Source organism: Lampetra fluviatilis, chromosome 32 (genome assembly GCF_964198595.1).
Source record: "Lampetra fluviatilis chromosome 32, kcLamFluv1.1, whole genome shotgun sequence".
In the NCBI taxonomy this organism is placed as follows: Eukaryota; Metazoa; Chordata; class Hyperoartia; order Petromyzontiformes; family Petromyzontidae; genus Lampetra; species Lampetra fluviatilis.
In genome coordinates this window covers 1,903,013-1,916,450 of record NC_136306.1, presented here as the reverse complement: position 1 = coordinate 1,916,450, position 13,438 = coordinate 1,903,013, and the positions used below count along the sequence as shown (strand labels likewise).

At 42.1% G+C, this 13,438-nt stretch overlaps 1 protein-coding gene across 4 annotated transcripts in view; it reads left to right on the top strand.

Annotated features, from left to right (window-relative positions):
- LOC144943618 (RNA-binding protein 5-like) overlaps positions 1–13,438 on the top strand; it is a 69,915-nt gene that overhangs the window by 37,878 nt on the left and 18,599 nt on the right. For 2 of the 4 annotated variants that reach the window (XM_078871243.1, XM_078871240.1), the window contains exons 1-13: positions 839–858; positions 2,316–2,372; positions 2,602–2,711; positions 3,143–3,264; positions 6,442–6,612; positions 7,162–7,231; positions 8,826–8,899; positions 9,819–9,905; positions 10,009–10,069; positions 10,505–10,567; positions 11,444–11,616; positions 12,220–12,317; positions 13,139–13,202. In XM_078871243.1, coding sequence (XP_078727369.1) covers positions 2,356–2,372; positions 2,602–2,711; positions 3,143–3,264; positions 6,442–6,612; positions 7,162–7,231; positions 8,826–8,899; positions 9,819–9,905; positions 10,009–10,069; positions 10,505–10,567; positions 11,444–11,616; positions 12,220–12,317; positions 13,139–13,202 — 1,110 coding nt within the window. In that variant the 5' untranslated portion in view covers positions 839–858; positions 2,316–2,355. Of the gene's footprint in view, positions 1–838; positions 859–2,315; positions 2,373–2,601; positions 2,712–3,142; positions 3,265–6,441; positions 6,613–7,161; positions 7,232–8,825; positions 8,900–9,818; positions 9,906–10,008; positions 10,070–10,504; positions 10,568–11,443; positions 11,617–12,219; positions 12,318–13,138; positions 13,203–13,438 lie in introns of those variants that run through there. The other 2 variants (XM_078871242.1, XM_078871241.1) reach the window with 2 other exon arrangements.

Genomic DNA, 13,438 nt, shown 5'->3' with positions numbered 1-13,438 from the left:
GGAGTACTTCCTCGTTCATGGACCGCGTTCGTAAGTCGAGATGGTCTGCCCGGGTTTAACACGGAGTAGGCTTTCGCGACCAATATCATCCATCATACTGGTTTTTTTGGGGGGGTTAGATCGCATAAATGTGTCGTTAAACCAGCCACCGAAAATCTGTCTGTCGCCTGATGAAGCTAGTTGTAATTTCTGGCGAAACGTCGTACTCAGATTGTGGCTTTGCTCTCCAACACACCGGCGTGCTGTACTAGTAACGAATTGGCCACGTTCTGTTTACGTGACAAACCTTCACTAATTGGCTGTGTCGGGTGGTGGCGGGTTTAACGACACATTTACATATTTACGCGATCGAACCCTCAAAAAACCTCCGTTATGGCCTACCCGAGTCACCGAACACGTGCGTGGCGCATCTTCCGGAAGTTGTCTACCGTCTTCCGGAAGTTATCTACCATCTTCTGGAAGTTGTCTACCGTCTTCCGGAAGCCTCTTCTGTTTTCCGGTAGTACAACAAATAAAACGCGCCGCTGCTTTATGCGCGGTGACGCGTCCACTGCACCGAAGTCGGCTGCGTTCCTCTTCGGACGATACCATTACACTCTGGGGGGGGGGACGATTTATTTAAATCGCATGATACGACGCTGTCATATTTAACTTACACACTATTATGTATTTTTCAGTTAAAATTTGAAGAAAATAAATTCTTAGCTGTTACTTTTAAGCGTTTTCACAAAATCTGTTTTGTTTGAACGAGTTAGTTTTATTTTGCCTATTTCCCCCCTATCGCGTAGTGGACGAGTCCGCGCTCCCCCTTAATCACGTCGCCGACACACCGCCGCCATTACCTCGATTGCGGAGCCGGTGAGCGCAACATTTTGACCGTATAGCCTCGTAACATTCTTTTACAAACGTCGGGGACTTTGTTTATGTATCTTGTTGTTCATACAAACTCGACGTTATGCGCGACCGATGTGAATGCGCGTATGGTCGTGTCGACGCGTCTGCGTGTGCCTGCCGCGGAGGGCCTAGGCGGAGGGCTTTTACACGGGGCGAATGGCATTACGCACCCAACGCCTCCGCCACATTTGCACAATAACGCCCGACTCGTACGCTTAAACGTGTGGTCAACGACGATCGTGGTTACGTGTTAACTTTATTCTGGTCGTTGTAAATGCGAAGCTCGTGGCTGTGGCGATCGCTAGGAGTTGATGGAGGCGTTGGGCCTACCACGCCCGGGCCTCGGCTTAATGTGAATTCTCATTCCTCGTCGTCTCGCGTTGAGTGGTGCTTGTTCGTTCTTCACGCCGCAGCTCCACTCTTTAACCTTCTCCCGCCGTCCGTCCGTCGCCACGTCGCGCACCGTAACACCGTTCGGCTCCACAGGACCCGCGGAATCAACCCGGTTTTTTTTTATGTTTCGAGTGCCACTGTTTAAAATGGATGCAGCGCCGCTCTGGGTGGTTAAAGCTTCGCAGCAGCGCACTGGAGTTTAGCGGCAAACCCAGAGGTCACCGGTTCGATCTCCCCGGCGCGGCACCCTTTGCAACAATGGGACATTTTCTTACTGAATTGGCTAAGCCCGCTTGCAATTACACCGCGTGATCATAGTTTTGCATGACAACTAAGGTCCGATAACACGAGAATTTGGAAGTACGAACTTGACCGACGGTAAAGGAATTAACTGTATGTAGACGTCCACGTAATAAGAAAAACTATAAAACGTAGACGGTCGATTTAAATATTTTTTGTGAATTGTCCGAATCATTGTATTGTATATACACGTGTCGTTTTATGGTTCTTAAATATTTAACGGGATAAACATCCGTTATTGAACAGCCATGCAACACACATTTTATAAGTGGTTCGTTTGCATGGCCTACGCGTGTGAATAACGTTGCAAAAGACGGTCACGTTTTGTTGAAAATGAGCACCGATGTGCAAAGAACACCCAGAATGTTGCAGTTGTGCAATTAAATCCGCACCTGCGCATGGATGGCCCAACACAAAAGTGTGCTTCATGCGTGAATTATCATGCAACGGCATCAGCTCGTGTTGAGCAGAGTGAATTCACGTTGCAGCAAATTCGTATGGATTGTCTGAATCCAACACAATCTGTGCACGTGGCAAGATGAAAAGGCCATTGGACATCATGCCCTGGAAATGTTAAAGCTCTCGCAGAAAAGCAATGGTTCAAAGTGCATTAAGTCCATCGAACTGTGTTTATTTAAATGAAGCTGAGCAGTTAAATGTGCTCGTAAAATTACTCATTAATTAACACTTTGCTGAATAAACAATAACACTTAATATTTTCATTGCAGATTTATTTCCACATCAGAAATTGCAACACAAGTGTCAAGTATGGATCGGAAAAAGCGGTAAGATTTTTAAACGTCAGTCTTGTCAAACACCAGTTTTTGCATGCTATATCAAATATTTTGGTAATATCTATAAAGAATGTATTAACAATTGTAAACCTGGGAGGTTAAGTTGTAAGGTTTTTAAAAAAATAATTTCATTTATGAGCACGAATGTCAATGTTTATTATGCAGTAAAGCTACGTTGGTAATGTAAATCTATATAATATCTGTTGTTTGTTCTTAATAGCAGCCGAAGTGACAGGAGTGGACGTTATCCATCTGATGGTGACCGAGATAAGTGGTCTCGGGATGAGGAATGGAGTTCCAAAGACGATCGACAAAGTGATGACTCGCTCAGTAAGGCATTTAAAAATAAAACTGGATATGGAGTGACATGCAAGCCAGGTTTTTGATTATTACATAAGCTCCTGGTTGTCGCTGACTTATAAATGTATGCTTTGCCCACACAATGATTTTGGTTGTTAGGAAAACCCTGCGTCGGCACTTAATTTCTACATTTTATTAACTGCTTGTAGGCTCGTTCGTTTGGAGTTTAACTTTATAACGGCACACGTCTGTCAAATGTGTGCAGGTCTTCTGGGGCATACCATTGGTGTTTTTCAAAGAGAAAACCGTCCAATATTTAATCCACATGGGGATTTGATGATGCACAAATGAAGCACTTGCAGTTTTGGCACAATCTTACTAAAGCATGTTCCTTAAAAAAAAAGAATTAGAACGTTGCACACAGTTTCTGAATGATGCTTATGGTTCGGGGGTTTCCACAGGTCCGAAACGAGATGATGGTCGAGAGTCTGACCGCAAAAACTATGACTACAAAGATGTGGACTATCGCAGTGGTCCAGGATACAGGAGGGATTCGCGCAGTTCAAGGAATGGTGGCTCAGAGGTGGGTTAACAATTAGGCCTGAACACATGTGCCTATGAAATGAGTATAAGTTAATTACCTGAAAAAGATTGTTATCAGGAGTGTAGTCAATATGCAGTAAAAGCCTCAAGACTAATTTTCACTCGGTTCCTGCGTTGGTCTTTTTGGCCACTTTCAAATCATTTTTTGCATGTGGGATGAATCCAGACTGCCTTGATACAACCGATGCTTACTAAATGGGAACACTGGAAATGTGTATACAGAATTACTGCTGTCTTTTTTCCACATCACAACCCAACTAGTTTGTAAATTTCACTAATTGGTCATGTACAATCCCTTGACTCCAAATTACTGGATTAGAGATTTGCAGACTTGTGCCACTGTACAGCACAAAGTGGGGGTAGACACAGGTCGCAGACGGTTTACTGTATGGCAATGTTGAACTAAGACATTCATGTTATTCGTTTAAGTATGTCCAAAACATGCTTTTGCTTAAGTGCAAGGAATGATAATAGTACTGTGTTATAAGTGCTCTTACATTATTGAGACATTTCAATTTATAACAAATAAAATGTAATGGCATGAAATAAAAAAACGCCAAGGATTTGTCTTGCTAAATTGAGTTCTAGCATTATGCATACTAATAACGTATTTAACGTGCACAGCCCCTGAGGCATGTAAATAATAGACATGGCCAATGACAGTGAAACTGCAAACAAGCTGACAAACCTAAATTTATATAGATTATACTAGCAGGAAGTACCCGGCTTTGCCTGGGGGGAAAATATATTTCAAAACTTGTTTTCTCTTAAAAACTTAACATACAAATACTAAGTTATTGTGTAAGCGTTGCGTTCCGTTTGTCCATTTGTCCGTCAACAAAATTATAAGAGGCTTGCATAAGGTAATAGAAAGTGGGGGGTAAATAGTTGATCTAAAAGGTTTACAAAAGTTGTCGAACCCTCTCTTCCAAAAATACTTTTACCCCCCCAGCCATATTTTGTCGGCATAAATACATTACACACTACATATAATAGTCTAGTGATTCTATAGTAGTATCTGGCTCTACAGTATTATCGCTGACTATAGTAGTATCGACTGACCCAACAATAGTAACTACTGACTCTCCAGTAGTATCTACTGCCTGTATAGTAGTATCCACTGACTATAGTAGTAACTACTAACTCTATAGTAGGCTCTGCTGGCTATAGTAGTATCTGCTGACTTTATAGCAGTATCTGCTGACTGCAGCAGAATTTACTGACTGTAGTAGTATCTACCGACTCTATGGTAGTATCTACCGACTTTATAGGGGGGGAGAAGAGTAGTCAGGATTTACCTTGGCGTGTGGTTGTGCGGCAGTAACAATGCTTGATTATTTCTTTTTTGCATTTTTTTACTCTGAGGTTCTCCAGTTGCCACTCAGCACGCTCATGTGCGTTACGAGGGGAAACCGCGAGTCAGCCTTTCCGCGCATGCGCAGATGGCGCCACGATCAGCGTAAAAATACATTCTTATAAAGTGTGATTTTACTAGTTAACATTGGACCAAGCGGAAAAACAAATGGCACATTTTCATCAGGAGGCTTAGTGTGTTGTATCTGTGTACTTTGTTGAAACGTAAACCCAACAGTTTGTCAGTTAAAAGCGTTGCAAGGATAGGCGTGCGCACAGACACAAAAAAATACTTGTATAGGTAAGGTTCATGAGATGATATTAATCTGGCTCTCAGAGCCCTCAGTTTTTTGTTTTGGTATAGAGAAAGCCACATGTGAAAAAAAAACTACACGTGATAGAATACAAAGGTAAAACCTTAATCTTGCAGTGGATATTGTCTGGCATATACTATACTCTGGTTCTTTGTAACTAGCCTTTCGCTGATCCAAGGACGGGTGTATTGCAGTAAATCTGCAACTTACAAGCGAAAAGCAGACCGCGACGTGATATTCATTGCATCAATTCGTGTGCAATTTTTAAAGGTGCGGTGACAGAGCTATTTCATTGTAAAGGTTATAATCCATTTTTCATCATGATGTCCTTTTTACTTCTATGTCTCAATAGCATTACGGAGATCGCGTGACGTGAGGGTTCTGCCTTTGAAGTGAGGGTTGTAAGTTGACGCCAAGGAGGGGGGAGGAGGTGCCTCTGCCCCCATGTGGAGTGACGTCAGCCGCTAACTATTATGAATGGGAGGTGGTGTCCATTTGGAGGACGTCACCTTATAATGATTAATAATGAGGAGGGCTCTTCGATGTTGAGTTATGTCACCTGCTCATGATTGTTAATGAGGGGGGCTGGTCGACTTGGAATGATGTCAGGAGTGATGCATACAGGCATCCTTGGCTCCTTATAGTCGGTAATAAGGGGGGTGGGGGTCCATTTGGAGGACGTCACATGCTCATGAATATTAATTAAAGGGGCTGGTCGACATGAAGTGAAGTCACGAGCGTTAAGGACATTCCTGGGTGATTTTAGTCGGTATTTTCATGTTTAACATGTGAATTTAGGCAGTTATTTTTTACGTGTTCACGTGTAATACATTTTTACGTGCACATTATTTGTTTGGTATATTTAGCAGTGTTTTTCTAGTAATAGGCTAATTATTAGACAAGATGGTCTGATGCTGGTCAAGAGAAGATTGTTTTATTAGGACAATGGGTGGGTTTGAGGAGACAAAAACTACAAAATGGTTGAAAATTAAAATGTGAGATGGAATGAACGAGTCGGTCATAGGCGGAAGAGAAAATAGCTTTTTTCGATTTAAAGCTTTCGTGACTGCAGGGATTCATCTTCTTGGTTCTTTCGGTAAAGTCACGTAGAAGGAAAATAATAAAATAATAAAAATAAAACATAATAAAATACAATTTTCACGACGTTTCGGCCACAACGCAAGCAGCGGTCCTCAGGTGAAGAACAGGGCTGTCTCTTCTACGTGACTTTACCGAAAGAACCAAGAAGAGAACATAGCTGTCTTGGATCTGAACAATAGGAATGAGTCGTGGTGCAGGCAACTAGGGATGATTATGTTATAAACCAAGTGGCATTGAAGAGCAAGTGGGCCCTCTAAATAATACGAAGATATGACGGCTTTGATTTCTGGAGCAGATTTTGCACCTCCGATTAGCACGGTTGGCTGCGTAGTGTGAAAGAAGTTCACACACAAGTGGAACTTTAAACAATGTTTCCCACTCTGTATCAGGAACGTGATGATAATACGGAGGACTATGGCTATGATGCTAAAGATGGAAACCGATATCATCCGGATGGAGGATACCATGACCAGGACTACAGAGGAAGCCATTCTGAAGATGTGCAGCCCAGCACTGTCATAATCTTGCGCAACCTGCCTCTGTCTCTCACCAAGTCTGAGGTAGTTTCCCTTTTCATGCTTTATGGAAAAATATTTTATTTGTTGACCAGATTAAGTCGTTTATTTGAAGTGATGTGTACTTCTAAAAAGTGGGCTAACTTGTTTGCACTCCATGTGTGTATTGAAAGTTAAACATTTGGACAGTGATGAGCTGTAATTTTCTTTCTCTACAAGAATACAATTATTTTGTTTGCCCTCGGGTGTACAAAGGTCAAACCCATATTTTGTGGATTATGCAGCCACATTTTTTTTGTAGATTGTATCAATATATTGCATATGCTTGTTTTTTTTAACAAGACAATTTTAATTTATTTGGCATCAAATTGCCACCTCAACTCTTACATTTTTATAGGCCATCAATGCAATCAATACATCATTAACTGTTTAACTTGTTTTGCACTGGTGATGGAATTCAAATTATCTTTTGAAGCTGCTTTTTAAGTGGTACGTACTGTTTTTCAGCCTAGTTTTTTCCCTTACACTAGTATGCAAACAGTAATATTGTAGTGTGTTTATTCGGACGTGGAAACCTTGTCACATTTATTGCAGCTTGAATCTGAGATGCAGAAGGTTGGACCTCCGCTAAGGGATGTGAGGCTGATCCAAAACAAAGTGACAGGTGAGACAGCTGGGGGTTCCAGGCTTGTTCCATGCTCATAACCCCATGGCGCCCCTCTACTCAGTGGACCCACGTGTAACGCCGGCGGCGATGGTAGTTTGTCCTGGCCAAGAGCCTTGCCAGATTTTGTCTTCCACTTGAATGCAGGCTGGGAATTCGGTCGCACTGTCGTGTAAAATATCTGTGCTCTTGAGCTAATATATTCAGCTGCTGAATAGTGACCTATAATTTTTAGTTGTAATTGTTTAATTGTTAGCTTTGGGTGATTAACTTGAAAAAAAAATTGACAGCCATTGAAGTCAAGTTGTAATCGCATAACACGTATTTTATTCTGACTCGTGCTTGAGCCAAGGACCTTGCGTTTGCCACAAGGGGTGGGATGGAGATCCACACTGACAGCATCTCAACAGGAAATGACAGATGTTCACACCAGGAACGCAAGACCGGATGAAATGTTGTGATTGATTATAGACCAGGTTGAGCAATGTTGCTCCTATGCAATCCTGCCAGCGCAGTGATGGGCACTGGCACATTTATGCGAGTGGCAGAGCGGCATATGATGGTGCCAACTTGTTTGAACCATTTTACAATATAAAACACTTGTTAAAAATTGATGAGCAAATGTTTACACATTTTGTAATTATTGGACAGATGTATTCACTTAACTAATATTCACTTTAATCACCCAATCTTTAAACTTAAAAAAAAATTGAATGTTATTTGGCAGTTAGAGGTGGCAAAGTTGCAAAATTGTGTTCGTACGCAATTGAGAGCATGTTGTGAGCACTTTGTCAAGGAGCTGTAGCTTTTACAGCCAATGATTCTACTTTTGTTCAATGCCTGGGAGTAACTTGTTCATTTTATTTATAGGTTGTGCTTGTTAAAACCTTAATTTTTTGGCAGGTGGAGAAAACGTCGAGATGTTAACATTAGATGTCAATAATGACTGCATTAACGTATACAGGGCACTTGTTAACCATGACTTAAGAGATCCAACGAATGAACAAACAAGACTAATAGGCCATAGCTTATTTTCCATTCGGCAAATAGTTGTATTTACGTAGCTGTTGCCGTGAATGTGCAGGTAAACGGTAAGTGTCCAGAATGGTTGCTGCAAAAATGTTTGTTATTTCTTAGCCTGCATTTTAAATTCTAGGATACAATTTTAATTTGTGGCGACTTAAAAATTATTAAATATTTTTCAGCATTCTGTTCAGATCCCTCTTGGCCAGGGCAAACAATTCCTGCCTGCTCAACAGGGAAGGAGTTTCTGATGTTATGCAGTGGTAACTTGGAATTTGGCTCTTTGAATTTATAATACAAGGATATCACGGTGCCTTGGCCTATTTTGTTCCTCTTACATTTTAGAGAATTGTAAGCATATAATACTTCGTAAAAGTGTTCAGTCGCAACCTTTTCTTTCCACCAAAACTGACGCGACGGAGTCGATGCACTTGAAACGCATCCTGAAATATGAAGCCTCCTTCCCTTTTGAGCTTTGTGCCGTGGAGCGATGTTGCTGTCGGTGTTGTGTCCACGTGATACAAGTCCCAAGACTAACACCGATCCGTGTATATGTGAATGCCACCTCTAGGTCAGAGCCGAGGCTTCGCCTTCGTGGAGTTTATACACTTGCAGGACGCTACCAGATGGATGGAAGCCAATCAGGTTGCTTTGGTGTAGACTCCGATCATTGAGCCAGTCTGCCGACGTTTGAAACGTGCCTTGCCTTGCTCAAAAAAAACCCTATGATTTATTTTTAAAGGAAACTATGGTCATGGCTGCGAGATGTTAACTATTTGGCAATTCTATATTGCACAACTGTGAAAAGGATGATAAGCACATTGTACAATTAAAAGTAATGTATCAGTATGCAGCAGTCCCATGACTTTCATTTCAAGGTTATTTACAAAATTGACCAATTGCTAATATTTCCGAAAAGATTTATTGTGCATATGTAAATATAGGAAAATGTGTTGATAGATTCATCGTGCTAAAGAATTGAAAAAATAGAGTTGTGATCACCTCATCATTATTGTGGAGGCATTCATGGCCTGAATCGGGAAGACTGCTGTTATTATACTTCATATGTTGGACGGTGCAATGTTAGCACGACTAGAACGGTATTGAGCCTTAATGAACTCGCGTCGCTTTTATTCACGTCAACTAATTTAAACGTAGCCGTTTTAAAGGAGTCCCAACATGTTGGAAGCTATGAAAATAAAATACCTTGTACAGGTTGCTGTTTGACCAGGTTAAGCTGCAGTTCGTAATGTATTATTTGTCTGTGCTGAAAATGAAAGTCACAGGAACGAACAATTTGCAGACTTTTAACACGCGTTGACAGGAAAGGAGGGGGCACTGTTTACCTATCTCTTCTTCTGCCATTGGCCCGGCTGGATTAAGTTTCTTCTGCTTTTTTTAATTTATCCGTAACGCCCCATGGTTCCCTGGACGCCTAGCCTTCCCTTGGGTTCAGGAGCCTGCATGTTCTCGGCACACCTTTGCTGAGCTTTATCAGGCAACTGGCCCTGTGTCTCGCAGCACGGAGTCTGACTTACAACTTTGTGTGTTTTGTATTTTTCAGCACAACTTTACCATGCAGGGCCAGCGAGTGTCTGTGGACTACAGTCACATGAAGCCAAAGCTCGCTGAAGACTGGATCTGCAGCACGGTATTGTGGGGTTTTGTATCTGCTCATTCTGCAGGACGTATTGGATAAATGTTTAAATATGGCATAATTTTATGGTTGCATAATTGTAAATGTTTTTTTTCAGTGCGGCTATCAAAACTTCAGCAGAAGAGATCATTGTTTGAAATGTGGCATTCCAAGATCTTGTAAGTACTGTGATTGGTGTGTATTTCCAATTACTCATGTAGCATGATAAATTTTCCAATATTGGCTGTTCTAAAACCTTTTATTGTCAATTGGTCAATGGCATCTTTTGTTGATAATTTTAAGCAGTCCTAACTAATGAAAAATGTTTTGCAATAAGCCAGAGCCTATTACATGTTCTTTGTGCCTTTTTGTTGTTTAGGAAATGCGATATTGTCAATTTTTTTCATTGTTTTCCAAAATATGAACACTTTTCTGTTTACAGCCTATTCAAAGTAATACAATTACATATATATTCTCACATAGTATGTTGGTGTGTACCTTCAATATGCTGCCTAATAGGTTAATTGTGTTCAGCTCGTCATTAATATAGCCATGATTCTGACACCATTATTTGAGTGTCGGCATAACCTCTGTCTCAAATTGTATTCGCCCAGTGCTTGGAGATGCGCTTCTTCCTTCTCCGTCTTCGGCGGCTCGCGATGGAACAGATGCAACAAGTGAGTGCCAGTAAGAGTGCGTTATGTGGCTTTGAAAGGTGAAGAGGTCATCACGACCACTGCCGTTGATGCACCGGCACCTCGCCGTCACACCCTTTTTGCCAGGTCCCACAGCTGTTGTACAGCTGTTGCACAGCTGACAGTCCCGCATCCAGAGGTCCGCTCTTTGGATGATTCCCATTTTCCGGCTCTAGGTCTCTGACCTGTGATGGCTCGGCAAATGTACTTCACTCATCGCAACATTATCTTTGTGAAAATTTGCACCATTTCTTCAGTGGTTCTTGGAAACGTTTTCCCAAACCAACACGTTGCTTACTTTCTTCTGTCCTTAAATTAATATAATTCTCTGTATACACCCATAATGTAATAATAATTCCTGATGTTTGTCTTAGGAGATGGACAACATGAGCATTAGGTGTACTGCCTATGTTTATGGGATCCCTAATGTAAACTACAAATGGCAGATGAGCCTCCTGAAATTAAATTATTCCCACAACACCATAGTTGGACCCTTGATTAACACGTTCCTTCGGAGTGGGCAGGTAGGAACTTGGTTGGACAGCGCATTCGTGGGGCGGCGCGTCACGTGGTGCTGAGCCCGCCCGAAGCGCTCTGAAATACAAATCGAGGGCGTGGCTATGCACAACAGACAGACAAATAATCCCTGGTGGGCAGTGTGGAACTATTGTTCCTACCTGTATTGCATTACAAAAAGACAAGTGTTTCTACGTTTGGTTCATGGCATCCACAATGGGAAGGGGGGGGGCTATGGCCTCCATCTATTGGTTCAAACTGAAAACGCTGTGCCATTGTTGAAGCAATTACTGAATAGTGTTCAGATTTTCAAGCTGTTCCTATGATGGTTTTCGTCTTCTGTGCCCCTAACAGCGCTCATCATTCGCAACCTGGGTGCACAGACAACAGTGGAGGCCATCATTCAGGCTCTCCTGCCGTACGCCATGCTCACGCCCACAAACATTCGTCTCATCAAGGACCGAATGACCAACTACAACCGTGGATTTGCTTTTGTTGAGCTTGGCTCTGTGCTGGTGAGGTTCCTCGGATAATAGTTTTTTTTCACAGCCGTTGTGGGAGTAATCTTACCAGCAATGGCAATTCAAGGCTTCTCGTGAGACAGTAGATGCCCGAGCACAGCCTTTCCCAGCTGAATATCGTCATCCCTCCGTTAATTGTGACATCGGTTAACGCTTTTTAGGTTCACGTTTCGCCTCCCTTAGGGCCCCATAGTTAACGCTAATATTTGATTAATGGTATATTTACATTATGCACGCAGGTGCTAATTTCGACCAATCCGAGTCCTCGTAAGTTATAAGCGTTTAAACCTCGACTGGCTTTGTTTACATTACGTTTTCAGTTTTATGCAGTGAAAACTGCTCTCTTGCAGACTCCGTGATTTTTACCTATTCAACTTCTAAGTGAATTCGATTAACAGTTATTTCGGTTCACGGTAGTTTTCGTGGGATGGATTAAAATCGTTAACCGAGGGACTATTGTGTACCCAGCTTATAAAAATTGCCTTCAATCGCATTGTTCCTTTCAGGAAGGCTGCATGAAACACATTTGTTGAATATTTAATGCTTTTGCACCCCAAGGTCAAATTTTCAAATGTCATGCACTGTTATGTTTTGCAGGAAGCCAGCCAGCTGCTGCAGATCCTCACAACTCTACAGCCTCCCTTGAGGATAGATAATAAGACGGTCAACGTAGATTATGCCAAGGGAAACAAAAGGTGAGAGGGGGAGGGCTCATCGCCGGTCTGCAGTCTATGGGGTTTTTTTTTATTATATTTCTATTTGTCCATCTTGAAACACATTTTCAGCCAAACCCTTTCTTTACCATACGAAAACACTTTCCAAAAAGCGGCCTTTGCACTTCATGCAGCGAGTGCCTTTTGTTTTATCGCTGCAATACATTGGACTGAAAAGACAGAAACGTTAACGTCAGCAGACGGAGAAGCACTCTGTGAACAGGACGATATGAACTCCAGGAGATGTCCTGTGGTGTCTCATAGAATGGATCCTAGTGACAGCGTGTGCTGCGTAGTATTTGAGGTTCCCCTTTAGACTGCCAAAGACAGCCCGTGTAACTGCAATAACAATTGGGATGAAGAAACAATTGAGTAAAGACACCTTATCTTTAAGGAGGTACCACAAATACATTCTGACCTACAGGTTGGCTCTCAAGTACAGTTATTGCCACAAGTGTGGAACACGCGGCTATCCTTTGATGTTTTGGCATCATCGACGTCCATTTCTTCATCACCAATTGTAGACTATTGCAGTGAACTAAAAAAAAAACTACTTTAAAACATTCTTTACGGCTACTCTGACCATGTGGTTTTGATGCACGAGCGTCACGTTCACAACCCACGTCTGTACGTCGGTGTGTATATTTTGCGGGTCATCACCGTGTTGACAAATGTGGCACTTGCGATACCGAAGAGATTTTTTTTCTCCCCCCCCCCTAAGTCCCAGACACAAAACATGTAAGGGATACGAATGTTAACGTAGCTCTTAAACACATCTTAAACACAACTGCTCGTTATTTTAGGGAAGTGACTACTACATCCGTGGCAAGCCTGGCCATTGCTGCTGCTCACTGGTCTGCCACACAGGTAGGCCTGCACCACCTCGAAGATCTCCGCCGCACCTGTAACCTTGCCCACCCCACCGTTGCCCTCGGTTACAGGGTTGTTATTTTCCTTATGCCTTTTGGGTAATTAAGACAGTTGCTGCAATATAATAAACATACGAAATACAATTTTCACGATATGGCAATTATTGCTGAATGAATTTCCCGAAACTTTGTAATTGAATTGTTTAGATTTTGTGCTACGCTGTACAAATACAG